Source organism: Microsporum canis, genomic scaffold, assembly GCF_000151145.1.
Source record: "Microsporum canis CBS 113480 supercont1.6 genomic scaffold, whole genome shotgun sequence".
NCBI classification, from domain to species: domain Eukaryota; kingdom Fungi; phylum Ascomycota; class Eurotiomycetes; order Onygenales; family Arthrodermataceae; genus Microsporum; species Microsporum canis.
In genome coordinates this window covers 659,975-676,403 of record NW_003299164.1, presented here as the reverse complement: position 1 = coordinate 676,403, position 16,429 = coordinate 659,975, and the positions used below count along the sequence as shown (strand labels likewise).

General features: G+C 46.8%; 6 protein-coding genes across 6 annotated transcripts; 3 read left to right on the top strand and 3 right to left on the bottom strand.

Annotated features, from left to right (window-relative positions):
* Window positions 1-212: 212 nt before the first annotated feature.
* MCYG_06385 (uncharacterized protein) lies at window positions 213-616 on the bottom strand (the record flags this gene model as incomplete). The annotated part of the gene is made up of 2 exons (XM_002844375.1): window positions 213-232; window positions 289-616. The coding sequence occupies 2 exons, from the start codon at window positions 614-616 to the stop codon at window positions 213-215; spliced, it is 348 nt and encodes a 115-aa protein (XP_002844421.1).
* A 1,119-nt stretch (window positions 617-1,735) lies between these two features.
* Window positions 1,736-3,135, top strand: MCYG_06384 (conserved hypothetical protein; the record flags this gene model as incomplete). Its single annotated transcript, XM_002844374.1, has 8 exons — window positions 1,736-1,851; window positions 1,930-2,003; window positions 2,107-2,173; window positions 2,232-2,380; window positions 2,451-2,535; window positions 2,587-2,642; window positions 2,699-2,807; window positions 2,865-3,135. 8 exons carry the CDS (start codon window positions 1,736-1,738, stop codon window positions 3,133-3,135), a joined length of 927 nt encoding a protein of 308 aa, XP_002844420.1.
* A 1,308-nt stretch (window positions 3,136-4,443) lies between these two features.
* MCYG_06383 (uncharacterized protein) lies at window positions 4,444-7,337 on the top strand (the record flags this gene model as incomplete). Its single annotated transcript, XM_002844373.1, has 2 exons — window positions 4,444-4,536; window positions 4,605-7,337. The coding sequence occupies 2 exons, from the start codon at window positions 4,444-4,446 to the stop codon at window positions 7,335-7,337; spliced, it is 2,826 nt and encodes a 941-aa protein (XP_002844419.1).
* Window positions 7,338-8,467: 1,130 nt separating this feature from the next.
* Window positions 8,468-9,237, top strand: MCYG_06382 (carbonic anhydrase; the record flags this gene model as incomplete). The annotated part of the gene is made up of 2 exons (XM_002844372.1): window positions 8,468-8,543; window positions 8,600-9,237. 2 exons carry the CDS (start codon window positions 8,468-8,470, stop codon window positions 9,235-9,237), a joined length of 714 nt encoding a protein of 237 aa, XP_002844418.1.
* A 711-nt stretch (window positions 9,238-9,948) lies between these two features.
* Window positions 9,949-12,285, bottom strand: MCYG_06381 (conserved hypothetical protein; the record flags this gene model as incomplete). The annotated part of the gene is made up of 8 exons (XM_002844371.1): window positions 9,949-9,979; window positions 10,072-10,215; window positions 10,302-10,509; window positions 10,633-10,692; window positions 10,755-10,856; window positions 10,927-11,895; window positions 11,967-12,156; window positions 12,265-12,285. 8 exons carry the CDS (start codon window positions 12,283-12,285, stop codon window positions 9,949-9,951), a joined length of 1,725 nt encoding a protein of 574 aa, XP_002844417.1.
* Window positions 12,286-12,744: 459 nt separating this feature from the next.
* On the bottom strand, window positions 12,745-14,565 carry MCYG_06380 (conserved hypothetical protein; the record flags this gene model as incomplete). The annotated part of the gene is made up of 1 exon (XM_002844370.1): window positions 12,745-14,565. One exon carries the CDS (start codon window positions 14,563-14,565, stop codon window positions 12,745-12,747), a length of 1,821 nt encoding a protein of 606 aa, XP_002844416.1.
* Window positions 14,566-16,429: the final 1,864 nt, after the last annotated feature.

Below are 16,429 nucleotides of genomic sequence, written 5' to 3'. Positions count from 1 at the left end.
AGCTTCTCTCCCGGTCTCTCCCTCTCTAACCTCAAGTTTCCTTTAGGCGAGCGAGTATCGTCGTTTTTATTATTCTTTTGGACTTGTGTATGTGATTGTTATTTTATCATCCTTTCGATCTGCCCTTTTTTTTTTTTTGCTGAGCATTGCTGCTTGCCTGGTCTACCCTGAAGTTATAGAGAGACGATGAGAGATCGAGGACAGGCAGCGAACTATTGAAACCGGGGAGAACCTGCGTTTGTTAGCATAAAAGTCCTCTTATTCTTAACGCGCTCTCTCTTAACTTACCTCGATTATACTCTTTCAAGCTCGTTAACTTGTCCGCGTCTTGCTTCTGTTGTATAGTGGCGCAGAAGTTTGACGGGATCATTGGGCGGAAAATCCATATACGGCAGTATATATTTCGACGAACCTCCTCTTCCTCCTCACCTCCACCTCCAATATACACACCAACCGCACAGTGATACTTTGGATACAGCTTCTTCTTCCCTCCCTCTTCCTGGACCATCTTCAACCTCGCAAACGAAACATGTTTTGATATCGAGCTTCCTTTGCCCTGCGACTGCTTCTGCGCCGTTTCGCCTTCCAAGGCATGGTAAGCACACCTCCCATTCATTCTACCTTATAGCCCGCAGAGAACAATAATATACTGCTTCTTAATCCATGCTGCATGGGGGGCCCTACTTTGATATCTGATTCCTATACGGGGTTTCGGTCTTCTTTGCCCTAATATCTCCCCCGGACGAGGACTATTAGCTGACATATGGATATACGAAGCACACTTCTAGCCTTCTCAGCATAACAGCACTTATACACAGAGCCAACGCCTGCTCACCATAAGGAGACGCTGATGTCCAGATATCTGCGCAGTTTCTACGCGCCACATTCGAGAAACTACATTTTCTTCCTATCCCATCCGGAGAAACCGTCTGAATTCGACTCTATTTGAGTTTCCCAAGCCTGGCCGATATCCCCCCCCCCCCCCCCCCCACAAAGGCCAAACTCTGCCTAGGTGGTCAGAACAGAGTGTTCAAAGGGCTCCTCTCCTCCACCTGTTCCTGCGTAAAGCTCCGGGGCGGGGACTAGAATCGCTGGTCTAAAGTCTAGCTCAAGGCAAATTACCAACCAGATCCGACGACTCCATCCGGTTCGCTGACGGAGTGGACTTTGCCTGATCGTCATATCGAACCGTTAACCAAATAAATTCGCAAACCTTTCCCACTTGGGCTCGCTTCTGACGTCCACACCCCTCCCCCCTCTTAGGACCGTTTTTTTTTTCTCTTCCGTTCCTCCCATTTTGCCATCCGTGGTTGAAACACCCTGCTCCCAACTCCACCATCTCTGGCGCACGGAAGCTGTGACAGACTGCTTATATTCTGGAGAGTTCGTACCAAACTAAGAGGCCTATGGGCGTTGAATGCTAAATTTAGTGGAATTTCTTCTGGACTTGAAATTCTTCTTCCTAAAATATTTCCCTCCTCACAAGATTTTCCCCTAAACACCCCCTAAATCTCCAGAAGTTGTGACATGCTTGATATTCCTACGATCCTGACATATTCTCCGCTTGAATTCTCCTACTTCTAGTCCATTTAAACCCCTTCTTGACGGCCCTGTTGAAGTCTGGTTAGTGATAAAGGAGGCAAATAGAGAAAAAGCTCTTTGTGACGTCTTTTTCGAGTGTTCACCCTTGGGTATTCCCATTTCAACCACGGGAATATCTGGCCCCGTGTCAAAAATGGCGATGAGTTCTACGATGTTGTATCCGACGGCGCCATATCCCACCGATGACCAAATACGACAGACCGTTTCCCAAGCTGTTCAGCCGGCAGTAGTCGAGGAATCCATTGAAAGGTTCGCTCTCCCTAGCCACTGACTGACCTTACAAAGTGAATTAACGGAGAAATTCTGACACAAATGTAGTATACCTAGCTTCTCAGAAGAACATGAACTAACGTTCTGTCAACAACCACTACGTGCCCGAGTTGCTGGGACTAAAGACAAAGGTCAGAGAAGAGTCTATCTGTGTGCCATATCTCCGTCTAGAGGCTGGCCTGTCTTAAGCTGCTATAGAATTCCTCTGCTCACCTGTTGTATCTTGTTTTATAGAGCGGAAACCCATTGATCCACCCCCTATCATCCAGCTCCATGTCAGAGATGACTGTGAGGAATCAAAGTAGGGACCTATTCTGTTGTGCGAACACAGAGCGACACAATATCTAACAATATTACAGCAATTTCCTTCAAAGCCCTTACTACTTCATGTGCTGCTCCCTGTATAGTGCAGCAGACGGCGAAGAACCGAGTCCGATAGTACCCGCAGGTGCTCTGACGGGCACACTGGTATCCTCGTTACACCGTCTGAAGGACCATAATAATCGGGGTGAGATTCAAGGACTCTCTTCCTTATTCGGTCCCAGATGAAACACTAACTTTTCTACTCTGTGGTTCAGATGGCGGTTTTTTCGTATTTGGTGATCTCTCTGTTAGGGTAGAAGGCCAATTCAGACTCATGTTTGACTTGTTCGAGCTTAAAGGGTACAGTCCCCTTTAGATTTCTGCTGCACTTGGATACAGCTAATTGTGTAGTGCCAATCGGAACCATGCCATTCACATCAAAACCTTGAGCTCGAACCCATTCAAAGGTGAGAATCCTTTCTAGCAAATTGAGTCATTTGCAGCATATCTAATAGCTCTTTAGTGCTTGCTCCTAAAAACTTTCCGGGGATGGCAGAATCAACTCTCATGTCGAAATCGTTTGCTGACCAAGGTGTCAAACTCCGGATTCGTAAAGAGCCGCGAACACTATTGTATGTTATTGGATCCATGAATTAGTGAAGCAGGTTAACCTTATCTAACAAATGCAGCAGATCAACCAAGAGGCAATATAACCACAGTGATCAATATCATCATACCTCGGCCGTTGAACAGTCTCGCTCTCCAAAGCGCCAGGCCATAGGCCATTCTGGCCCCAATCATCAACATATTCCAATTTATACAAACCATCCCACCCTGCAAACAGGCTATATTGGACAGCAGATGCATGCAGGTCATCCAAGTCAAGCTAGTCCGTCCAATCCTGTCCCTCAGTTTATGGGCAACGGCCTTATCCCTGCCCCATGGTACTTGGGTCGATAAAGTTATCTTTAATGATGGAGCATATATATACTCGGCGTCAATGGGTGTTTTTGCATTGTGAGGCCATGGTGATATGATCAATGCCTTCATGATAATGGGCTTCTACTACCCCAAGGATTTCGCTGACGGTTTTATCCTGGTTGGCGTTTATTTTTCGATTATAAAATTGACGATCAGGAACTCAGCCTACAAAAGTGAAAAGAACGAAAGAACGAAAAAATGGTAAGAGATGGAGTAACTTTGACTGAGGCTGCTTTTGTTTCGTTATCTTGGTTTTTTTTTTTTTTTTTTCCGTCCCTAGTTGTCTTACTATCTTTCATCTGGCCTCCCTCTTTATACCCCATATAACCCCTTTCACTCTCTCATCCTCAGCCCTTCTCTTCCATCTTATGTTGATTCCCTTCTCTGATACATCATGTTTTTTTTCTTTATTACTTTTACTTCTCTGGCCAGCCACTTGTTGGCTGAATCTTTAGATTTCATCAGACGTGCATGCAGATGGAATACACTTTCGCGAGAAAGGAACTGCCGGGTTAATTACCTTGCTACTCTGGATTGGGCGTTACGGGCCGGTTACTCTGTATATTGCTTCTGTTTTGCTTCCCCCTTCCCTATTTCACCCTTTCCTTGCGTTTATGGTGCTATGTTGGTCTCGGGGCATTGGAACGGAGAAAAATTATGATGGTGATATGGGCCCGGATCAGGTGTTTTTATTTTTTTTTCGCTCTCTTTCATGTTTCGTTCTTTGCATCAAGGGAGATGGATTTGCAATTGCAGGTTATTATTACTATCATTATTATTATTATAATATCCATAACAATTAATCTTACCGGTTGAACCAGGAAGCAAAAGTAGCTTCTCTAACCATATGCCTGCTGTAATGGGAGATCCAAAATTTATAGATGTGCGAGGGAGAAAGCGGCTCTTACCGCGCTTGTTGCCCTTAACTCTCTCACTTTGTCCGAAAAGGGAAATAAGAAGGCATAACAACATAACATCAATTTTTTGTGTTTTCTGTCTTTCTTCCTTTCTTCTACCACAACGACAGATCGATTTTGTTGTCTTCTTACATGGACATACTATATTTTACTATTAACGGGCTATCCTTCACTATTTTCTGGGTGAGCTTCCTATTACTGCACTACGTTGCTCCTCCCCTCGGGAGAGAAGTCAATAACGCGTATAACGAACGACGGGTGACATTGCTCGCTTATGTGAGAGAATCCTTCAAGTATCCAGGTTGCTTCAACCAGCTAATCATCCTCTGGCACCGTGTTGTAGCTACATTTTGACTCCTGATTGAAAAGCATGACTGCCCGCCTGTGCGACGTGGCTTTGACAGGCATTTGGAATGCTGATGTCGAAGGCAGGCATTATGTTGATTTAGATTTTACTCTTCGTGTAGGTGCTAGGATACAGCCACGGGTATATTGAGCGTCCTTTGATGGGTATGTCTAACATTTATATAGATGACGTCCGGAGATGATGATGCCGTACTTCCAGTACTTGATATAGGGCCCAACACTGTGGTTAACATCCTTGGCCAAGATGTATTCAAACTCAAACATGACCCAAGCCAGACTCCCGATCCTGAACTGGATACAGAGCCATACGACGACGAAACAGAAAATGAAGAATTCTCTGCAGAGGAAATAGGAAGACAGGATGATGACGTCAGTATAGATATTGAAGCTACCTCTCGGAAGTTGGTCACACGGGACATGAGAATATCACCATCTCCGGTCAAACAGCGACTGTTCCCCCCAAGTCCCGACACCGGTGAAGATATAGATGAGGGTGAGAATAGCGATGACAGTTTTAGAGATGACGAGGATAACAATAGCAGCGGAAGCAGTACTAAGGTGATGGGTATTACAAATGATGATAATGGGATATTTGATATCCCAGAGCATAAGGGCGAGCCACAGGACCAAAACAGTGCTGATGGAGCGGAAGAATCCCCTATTATTACGGGAGTTTTGCAATCTCAAGGCGGTCTTCCAGATTTTGGCCATGGCTCCCAGAAGGATATTGTGGGCCTTGATGATACTGATGATAAGGAAAACGAGGTTCCAAAAGGCGATGTTGGGCCTGAACGAGTAAGCACTCGAGTGCCCCTGGGCGAGATCATTCCCAAACGTGATTCTACCACGGTCCTCATCTCCACTCCTAGCCCAAGCATTGAAGTGCCCGTTATAGTCAACCATGGGAATTCCACCCCACTACCACAGCTCCCCAGTGATTCCGTCGTTGTTACTAAAAGAACATCAAGATCAAGCCCACAAAAGGGCTCTGTGAGTAGGATACCAGTCAAAAAGATATACAAAGTTGAATCACACGAGTCAGATCACGGTCCGATAAGCGTTGTTGGCCCCCAGGATGATGTTCATTCTCCAGAGTTTATGCACAAGAGAAACTCACCTATTGCACGGATGGCTATAATGGCTCGTGCATTATCAAACCCTAGCCCTCCAGCCGTAGATATGGACAATGATCAAGTTGATACCCACGTCAATGACGAGCAGCCTACCCGTTGGTCTACCTCACAGTCAGAAACAAGTACACCGACGAAGCTGCGGTTGCCCAGAAGTACTTCAGACAATGGACTAAGCATGCTTGACAGTCATGGCACATGTGCAGCTGAAGGGCCTGACATGGAAGACGAAGCAATCCAACCGGTTGATGAAAGCCAAGTTTCGGAACCTTTGATATCGTTTGATGAAGAGAGCGAAAATGGAGATATTGGCGAGAAGTCACACCTAGCACCCTCTAGGGATGAGATATACATCACTCCTGAAAACTCTGAAGAGCCAGAAATGGAGAATTTCGAAATTGATGACTTTTATGGAGATGATGCCGATATTTCTGGGTCTGAGGGTAACTATTCAAACGAAGGCCAGGAAAAGAGCATAGATCTCCCAAGTCCATCGACAGCTTCACAGAGAAGCATGATGTGGCACTATCCTGGAGCTATGCTCGAATTCATGGGCGAATACCCAACCCTGGAAACAGCTGGTGACATGCTGGTTGTGCGAATGACCCCCAATGTTGCGCAAACCAATCTCTCCCTTATTGCAACAATACGAATTACCCTGACAGGGTCTTTGGAGGATGATTCGGAAGAGTTCAAGTCATCTCTTCCGGACACTGATGGTCACATTAGTATCCCATGGGAGCTAAAGTTAAAGCCACCACAAGTTGATGGGTGGGTATTGAAGTTATCCATGATGTTACCATTTTCCACAACAGATGAAGAATATGATAGCTACATGCCAGAGTTGCAGCCTTTGGCCGGGGAAGAGGAACTTGAAGAGGAAAAAAGGCCTGAGACGAAGCCGGAGGTGGAGTTAAACCCCGACTCCGAGCCGGAGGCATCAGTGGAGGAGACTGATTTTGGCTACTGCCCATGCTGCTCATACCACCGTGAAAATTCACCGTTGGTAAACACAGGCCGTCTCATGGCGATGGCGGGCAGTGTTTCCTATAAATTAAGCATTGGATCTCACGTTGCACAGGCCCTTCTTCACAACCTCCGATCTTATTTTGACTTGACCAAGCCATTTAAAAAGGCAGGACATGCTTTCGGAGCTATGCTGCGTAACTTATGTGGGGAAGAGGGCCTGGTACGCTTTATTGCAAAGTGTATAAGACTCGCATTACTCGTAGGCACTGTGTCCTTTTTCACTGGGATTGGGTTCAGAGTTGCAAGCTGGTCCCCGTATTCGTGGCAGAATATGGTCGTGGGTTCACAGCCTGGTGTTATTTGTCCGGTGCCTCAGAAGGAAGACCCATCGGTTTGCTGCGGGAGGGACCTCTCGCTCTGCCCTGGCGCAGCTGGAGGCGTAAGGCTTGGGGAATCGGTTGATATCGCCGGAAAAGAGGTGACCGATGGGAAGTCAACGTTGACGGCAACATGGGCCGTGCCTACAGTGGGCCGTGGGGAAGGAGACGAAGCCGGAGGGGCAATACCGACAACCCTGGAACCCACGGAAAACGGCTCCTCGCTGACCGTGGGTACGGCACCTATCCGTGCGCTTCCTGGTGCAGATGGGCCAGCGAGCGGCCTTGATGGAGCGGATGCGGCAGATGAAGGGGGAAATATCGGCAGTGGCAAGACGGATAAGGCTAACGACGCACGAAAGGCGACCTTTAGGGACAGGGTAGACTGGGCCCTTGGCTGGCGAGGGCCGCTGTTTGACTGAAGCAGGCCATGAGAAACATACGGAGTTATGACACTGTATCTGGAGGCATTGGCGTTGGAGATTGTATCACTTAACTGAGCCCGACACTCTATCCTTCTATTCTGCAGCGTACCTTTTCTATCTCATCTCTCTCTTACCTTTTCTCTTTGCCTCTACTTCTTCCTTCTCCTACTTCTCCGTCCATTTTTGATGTTGCAATAAGAAAAAAATAAAAATAAGAATAAAAATAAGGTTCGTTGTGAAAGCTTGGCATATATCACGTGGTTTTCGCTTTTGGCGACCGAAAAAGGCGAAATCAAGAAAAAAAAGGCGCAAAAAAAAAAAAAAACGACGAACTTCTTTTTTTATATAAATTTGCGACTTTTTAATCTTCTTCTTTCATATCAACCAGGATATAATAATCAAGAAGAATTAGTTCTCTTGACGAGTTGCGGTGCATTCGCTTCCTTTCCGCTCTCTCCTGTCTCTTATTACCTCTGATCTTTTTCCCCTCATGCGAGGCTCGCTCTGGAGGTGAGTGCTATATCCCCACACACCGACATCATGACTTGTTCCTCTGCCCCGATATTTGCTTTTCCCTTCTCAGTCTCCACGAGTCCTTTCAGACGCTCTCGCCCGTCGTACTGCGTGCAGCCCAAGAAAAGAAACGAGTGGTGGAAGGCTGCGTTACGCTGTCATCTCATAGACTACCTGCATCCATCCCCAAGCATATTGGCGTCTGTTAAACGTCGATAATGTGCCTTTCGCATCTCTTTATACGTCTTTCCCCCCCTTTAATTCCCACCTTGGCTTCTACTATGTATGGGGAAAGACGCCCACAGCATGCACAGGCTGCAGCAGCACGTTAATATTTGCTTGGCCTTAATTCCCTCCCAGAGCCAATGTCATCCTATTGGAGGGGGAAACATCCGTTGTTTCTAGTCTGCTTCAATCTTTTTTTATCTTTTCTTTTTTTTTCTGGCTATTTGCTAACCACCACTATCAGAACCTTACCTGTTTCACAGCGTACTATTCCCTGCTCGACTCCATCGCTTGCTACCCGCCGAGCGTATCTGCCAAGTGCACCCCGTGATTCCTCCTCTCAAGGACAACAGATAAAACCCTTCTCGTCGACCCAGCCCGGCTTCAAAATGTCATCAAGCAACGATTCCAAGTCTCATCCAATTCCCAGCATGGCTCCCCAAAATGACCAGAACCCAACTCCGGGTATGCTCCCGCTCCGTCCTTGTCGTCCACATTCCATTTGCTAACCTCAATGATAGACAGCTACCAGCTGGCCATGGCCAAGAACAATCTCTGGGCTACCAAGCTAGACGAAGAGCAGCCAGACCTCTTCCCAAAACTCGCCTCCGGCCAGTCACCCGAGATTCTATGGATTGGCTGTGCTGACTCCCGTTGCCCCGAAACCACCGTTCTGGGACTTCAGCCTGGCGATGTCTTTGTTCACCGCAATATTGCCAACGTCGTACAATACAACGACATCTCCTCGGCTACTGTCATTGAATTCGCCGTCGTTTACCTCAAGGTCAAACACATCATTCTTTGCGGCCATACCAGCTGCGGTGGTATTAACGCTGCACTGGCCAACAAGAAGCTCGGACTATTGGACACCTGGCTCATGCCCCTCCGACGGCTTCGAGAGCAGCACATGGACACCCTAAAAGATCTGGAGCTCAAGGATGCTGCCGTCAAGTTGGCGGAGATAAATGTGGAGAACGGACTGCGAGTCCTACGAGAAAACAGTGCGGTTCTCGATGCCATCCAGGAACGAGGACTCAAGCTGCACGGTGTCATCTATGACGTTGGCAGCGGAAAGCTAAGAGAGCTAGAGATTACCGAGTCCATGGATGCCATCAGCAAGAGAATTGCTTCATTCAAGACAGTCAAGAATGAGGAATAGTTGTCATCGTCTGGACCTCTTTTTCCACTTTCATCAAATTATCTTGGGATATATATATGTATATGGCCTGATTGTACGACTGGCATGATGTGGCCTGGTGGAGTTTATTTTCTTTTTTGATTTTATCGATAAGGGTCTGACACGGGAAGTCATATATCGATATTGGGCACTTTTCTTTCTTTTTTTGGCTCATGCTTTTCTTTTTTTCGTCATGACTTAACCTCCGACATTTTATGGAACAAACATTGGATAAAGACTCCTTAGCTTGATCGGGTCAACGGAATAAGCCATCACCAGATTGGTAGGCTGTTATCGACCAAATGAATACCATTCCATGACCTTACGATACAGTTATGCATACAAAATGTATGTTATAAATGATGCCATTATCACTACCTTCAAAATCACAAAGCTCAACAAGAGTTTTAACATTGGAAGTATAAGAAGCCCTATCCAAACCTCTACCGCCCTCTTTAAATAACCTAGACTTCGAGTAACTTGTTGGCGGATAAGACTCTCACACTTGATTAAACCTCCGGGCCATAAATAAATACCCGCATTAAATAAAAACTATCAAACAACACCGATATTAAACTGATGTTCAGATTTAGCTGCTCCTTTATAATTCGAATTAAGCTAAGGATATAAGATCAGGTAGAAATAAACTGAAGCAGGAAGTAAAATCAAACACAGCTTTGTAAATCATAACAGCTATGAAGCCCTCTTGTAGGCCTTGTAGATACTGTTAAACTATTCCATAGTTTCAAACCACAGCCATCCTATTAGCTTTCACTGATAGTTTGCTCTTTGCTTGCAATGAACTATATTCACGACCTGGATATCAAGTTAGGTGTAAATCGTAGAATAACCTCGTTCAGTGGTAAGGGTTTAACTGACGTATCTTCAGTACTAGTAGATAAAAATAAGGTCACGTAGTTGCGTCTGGGATGGTCTGAACTTTCTTCTCTCCTGTTGCTCCTATACTACCTATTAGCACAATTAATTCCGGTCCATAAAGTAGAGCGTCTCACAAGGATAATTGGGTAGTGCTGGAAGATACTTACCTCCTCACAAGGTAATACGTGTCAATAGTTACTTCTGGTAGAAAATAACTTGTGTCTAGGGTAGTTGACGAGCGAAGAGAGAATCCCACAGGAGGTATATGGGCTAATTCATATGTCTTAAATTCGGTATCGGGTATCTGGTGCCGTGCGTATTTAATCCCAGGCTGCCTCTCTCCCTGATTATCGTCAATTTCAAGTCGTTTAGAAGCTGAGGGAATAAGAGGAGCAACCCACGAAAATCACCACTCCCTCTATAGCTATCACCTCTAACCCGGCGACCTTTTCGACAGTCAGCAAACTTTCAGGTATGATCCTCAATTTTGGATCTTACGTTTCCTACCTCCACATAGGGAGCTGGGATAATTGTTGTTTGGCTGACGGTCTCGTGCTCCTATAAGTGCGAATTATGCAACTTTAGACGGAACCTGTAAATTGGCAACTATGCAGAAGCGCCTCCCTGAGTTAATATCCAGGGAAACAAACCTTGACTTTTAGGATCGTTCGGGATGGCCTGGCCGTCAGGGCGGACAATCTTTTGTTGACTTTCTTTATTTTCTGAGAAATTTAAGTAATTAGACTTGATGGGCTATAGAGAGACACATGGTATAATATGCGGCTGACATACTATGGGTATTTTCATTTTCAATTTTAGACAATTCTGTTGTGGGAGTTGAGGCTCTTCGTGCACTTCCGTTGCCCTGAGGCTCTGAATGAGAGAGTAGTGCTGAAGAGCTACATGGTGTAGTATTCCTCGTGCCCGCAATCACCATGTGAGAAAATGATGGTGATGGAAGTCCAATGTTGGATCTATCAGCAAATGCCTGCCTCTCATATTGTTCCTCTCTGATCAATTCTGCACGTTCCTCATCCAAAGCAACCAGGCGCCGATGACGGGATATTGTCTTCTGGCGATAGTCTTCATCATAATACCCGGTGAATAATAGCCAGCTGCGAAGATCCTGTAGACCTTGGGGTTCAAGATTCTGGAATTCATGCTCGGTCATGCACTTGCTTGGTAGCGCATTCGGGGGTGTAACAGAAGTAGGCGTCATCCCGCCTTCTATCAGGGCCTCTGGTCTCTGGCTTGGTGATGTTAGAGGGGTCAGTTGGTGATAATTAGGAGAGAATTCCGCTTCCATGGGAGAGTTGTGCTGTAGCCTTGCTTGCCCTGGGCTACAGGGTTTCCGCGGTTCGAGCGGTTTTTGAGGCAAGGGAATTGGCATTCTGTTATTGGTGTCATTTCGAATCGGGGCATCAGGAATTGAAGGGTTACTAGGGCTGCCTGTTGCTTTGCTCTTGTTATCTCCCCGTGGCATAGAAGCAGTGCCGCGTATTGTAATGGAACCATTGTTGCTGGGAATGTCATGGAGAGATTTATGGGCAGCATTTTCAGGTTTAGAGGTACCAGCAGCATAGCTAGAAACAGCTGCAGCTTTTCCTTCGGCAAGCAGCATGTCTATATCAGTTTCTGAGGCCTTATTGTAAGGAGATGGCGCGTATCTATCACGCGAATTAGGTATTAGTTTGTGGTCTCCCTTGGCTGGTGTGCCCTCTTGTGCCCTCTTTGCCACAGCCATAGGACTAGTTGGCAGCTCTAACAATTAGGATGGGCTATATAGGTTGTTGTTCTGATATAAGATCGCGTCAACGGAATGTAAGAGGCGCGTATAGGAGACGCCAGAATCAGGTCACATGTTTTGGAGAGTCTCGAGTGTGGTAGATTATACAACTTCAACCGTGTATTTTGGCTCCGGTATAAATGTTTTCCTAGTGGTATTGAGTCTACATCATAGTTTCCAGGCAGTATGTTGTCAGGCTTGTCTTCAAGGTATATTCCTGTGTCTTCCCTATAACACTATAAGATGCCTGGCCAAACAAGATACCTGCGAATACGATAGACAGAAGGTGTATGTCGTTATATTCGTAGACCAGGTCACTTGTTACCACGGGAGCCTGGAGTCGCCATCACGCGTTCTGGTATCATATCAATGTAAAACAACAAGATAGGACAAGGTGCCAGTACCCATAGAATGGAGAATAGCAACCTATAACTTGCTATTCCTTTTTACAACCTTATATCTTCCTGATGTTCATCTCGATGTTTTTCTCTACGGGACAAATTTGATATCACATGATCTAAATCCAGGGTCACATGATAGTATACATAGAAAACCTGTGTCACGAGATTTATCTAAATGACTAAACAATAATAGATACACTCGGGTATCGGAGTACCTCACATCCGGTTAGCCGAGGTAGCTCGGAACTTAGAAATGTCACAAATATTATGCAGGTAATATACCAAAGCACGATTTTATGCAAGTTGAAAGCATGATTCTGAATATACATGAATATTGTTAATGACGCTATGCTATATACATCAAAAATCAAAGTGAAAAAAAGGGGAGGGTATCATTCATTTGCAGAGTAAAGTTGTTTCTATTTACTGTTTTGCGACCTTGGAACCTTTCTTAGCCCGGACAGCACCAAACAAGCCTCCCAGCTTCCGCCATTTCTTCTTCTCCTTACTCCATGTAGAAGAGCTGGTCGATTGGTCTGGGGTTGACGTCCAGTCTCGTCCAGGGGAACCAGAGCCGAATATAGGACTAGAGTTTCTACTGTTGTGTCCGGGAGCCTGCCCTGGAGAGGAGTGAGGATCGTTATCATAAGTAGGATCATTCATCTTGTCGGATGTTTCATGGTCGGTTAGATCATGGGTTGCAATGGGTCGATGGGGATGGTTTGGAGGTGAAGATTCCTGGCTTGCTGTGCAAAGCATGCTACAGGACCTTGCATGCGTAGGAGTAGAGGGGCCACTCCCTTTACTGACACCATCGTCGGAGCAGCTTCGGCGGGGAGACGCTTTCTGGATTGATGATGAGCGAGTGTGGGTGGCCGTTGTGCGTCGCCCTTTTTGACGGATGCGAGAGGCGATAGACTGCAGGTTATTATTGTTGTTATTGCGATCAGGGAGTTCGTCTACTTGCGCATCTCCAACGCCTGCGCTGGGAGAGCGGTCCGAGGCAGCAATCGGAGACGGCAGCTGGCTGATGCTGAGGCTGTTAGTGGAAGCTTCATGTGTAACGTGTTGGTTTCCTGCCCAGCCTTCTTGAAACGCTACCCATATCCCGGTAATGGCGATGAGCTGTCGGATCTTATCGTCGATTTCAACCGGGCTATGTTTCGTCATCGTTTCGGCCATAGGAGACCCTGGACGGTCGGTTTTGCGGTTGGCGTACACAGTTGAGAGCGACTCTTGATCCAGTACTTCAATTCCGGTCCGATACAGCCAGCCTATGATCGGATGACGACGAGTTTGTGGGTCAATAATGCTGAATGTAAGCCTCTTTCCTTCATCGAGACTGGGTGACCGTCGACCATCCCCTTGAATTGAGGTGCTGCGATTTCGTTTCCCACGAACGACCCAGCGTACACATTTTTTGATCCCATGTTCATCTGTGGCCGTAAACTCGTAGCCACCATTGGGTAGAGATTCCGATATCCAGCGTAGGCCGTCGGCAAAGCAGATCTCTACGTTGTGCTTTGATTTCGTGTCCTCCTTGCGAATCTGGGATATAGTTGCAATTGGTTCACGGTTCTCATTGGAAGAGTCGTTTTGTATGCTCTTCTCCTCGTTACCAACACCCACCGGCCCATACGTGTCGCTTGGAACGACGATCAGATCGGTTGCGCAAACCCGGTCTCTACCTGCAAAGGAACCGGATAGCTTGCGTGGGGAACGGCCCTTGAAGAGAGATGATGGGATGACATCGAGGACTGAGATGGGACGAGTGGTGTTTGAGACCTGTTGAAGCTGTAATAGTAGCCGGGGACGAATCCTTAGCCTTTTATGTCGAGTAGTTGGCGGAGGATGAGCGAAGCGTAGTGTTGTCCTGGACCGCGGTGCAGGCTTCTTTGAAGAGCTGAAAGGAGAATCATCCGTATTTCTAGCAGTGTCAGGGCTATCTGAGCCTGATTCAATGTAGCCAGCAGCCTTTTCCATGGAAGTAGGCTCTTGATCTATAGCGGATGATGACGGCACAATGCTCTTGTATGTGCTTTGCGCCATTGGTGTCTGGCTCTCGGGATTTGGGGTAGACGGAGTAGTGCCTCCCTGCTTCGTCAGGGAGGCAAACCCGAGGGATAGTATCGACCTTGCGGATGGAAAGAAAGCAGAGGCTCCTGGGTGCGCATCTGGAGAGGTCGAGTACTCGTGTCGATGCGCAGCAGCAGCGTCAGCAGTGATCCCTAGATTAAGCTGCATTTCTTAGCAGAGAGAGTCATGAGGGTCCCTTCAGGCGCTTTTCTCCCCAGATTGGCCGGTCAGGAATATCCAGGATTCAAGTCGAAGTTGTATCCGTCGGTCTGGCTCTGGTGTGCGAATATCCCCATTGGGGTTTCCCCGAAAAAGGTATAAGATTGAATGTGATGTTGTTCCAAACGGTGATACAAACAACGAGCGCTGCCAGCAACGATAAACAGGGTGTTTCTATATAGCCCAGGCAACCGCCAACTTGGTCAAGATCAACGGTACTGGCGAGAGAGGAGGATTCCGGGTTTGTTCTTTGCTATCGCATTTTCCACAGCAACTCTCCCTATATATAACAGCGTGGGGGTTGTATACTCCGTGCTAACGGAGTTATTAAGGAGAGCCAAACAAACGTCTTATCCTCCCGGATTATTATTATCAACTTGAGCAACACAGTGGCAGATACCAAGGACTTCCTGTTTCAGGGTGTCCACATGGAAACGGAGGATTGTACCCGTCGCGAGTCAGTCTTCGTACAACAAATCTCTTCCTCGAGGCGAAACCAGGCGAGGGGGGGGGGTTCTTGGTCTTTTATACTTGATCGGCCCCCCGGTTCGTGATGATCGGTTCGACGTTTAAAAGGGCGGAGGCGACAGTGTTTTAAGAAAAGAAGAAGATAGAAACAATATAAGGGGCAACAAGTGGGAATGCACTGATCCAACCCTGACCCAAGGATGAATATATATTAGAAGGCTGAAACATACAGAGCAGGCCTCACGGCCCGGTGCATCCATCCCAGCAATCCACCAGGTTTACTATGTATGGACCATCTACCATATAATTGCCTCTCAACTTCCGCAGCGCCGTACCCGATCAGCCTCATGGAAACTTATGCACAAGAGTTATACGAGCCATGCCTCCTTTTGGGTGCAGTGGCTCTGCATGAGAAATTGTCTGAGCCTTGATGAGACTATCCGTTCTCCGGTCTTGCTCACGTTAGCCCTCAAGCTTGCTTTTTAGTCAAGAGTTTTCTTACTTTCAGTTGGCACCCAAGCCAATGACGATAGCCCCCGTCGTAGTTATCCCTGCGACGGTTCCTCGGCTCTTGGTCTTTGCTGATCTTGTTAAAAAAAAAAAAAAAACAGGTCAGTAGCCATGTGGATTAGGTATCTGTTCGGATCCCTCGACACGCGACGTTCCGGAAAAAGGATAATGATGGTGGATGATGTTGGTATATAACTCACATATAAGGCTGGGTGGAACAGCGTTCCCCCATGCAGAGCAAGTTCTCAGCAGAAACGAAGGATTCTTGCATGGCAAAACGGTGCTGGTAAGCACAGAACTACATATTCCGGGGCCAATCAGCGCAAGATGTATATATCGAGCTTACCACATAAACCGGATCGAATGCTCGAATTAAGCGGTTCATAGCGTGTCCAGTGCATTGGTCTCGGCAGTCGACACTTGCTCCACTACATCACCTGGGTCGAAGAATTCGCCAAAGGTTGTCGGAGCCATTTGATTCAAATCCTCCGTTGGATGGCATCGGCACACGGCCAGACTTGGCGGTGTCTCTCTATCCCTGAGAGGCGAAGTTATTGAACTGGCAACATTGACAAAACTGACGTACTAAAGTCATGCATCTTGCACGGTGTGGTTGTCATCACAGGGGTTGTCGAGACGGTGTAGCCGCAAGATCCCCATTTGCTCGTATCCGAAGAGAAGAAGTGTTTGACGAAGACATTCTGCTCGGATAGCAAAATCCTCCGTCCGTACGGCGTACGGACGTACTATGTAATAGACGAATTATCGTCTAGTGAAAAAAGTAGCTGCCTTGGTGAAAGATGGTTCCCGCCAGAAAAATTTACTTCCCTGAAAA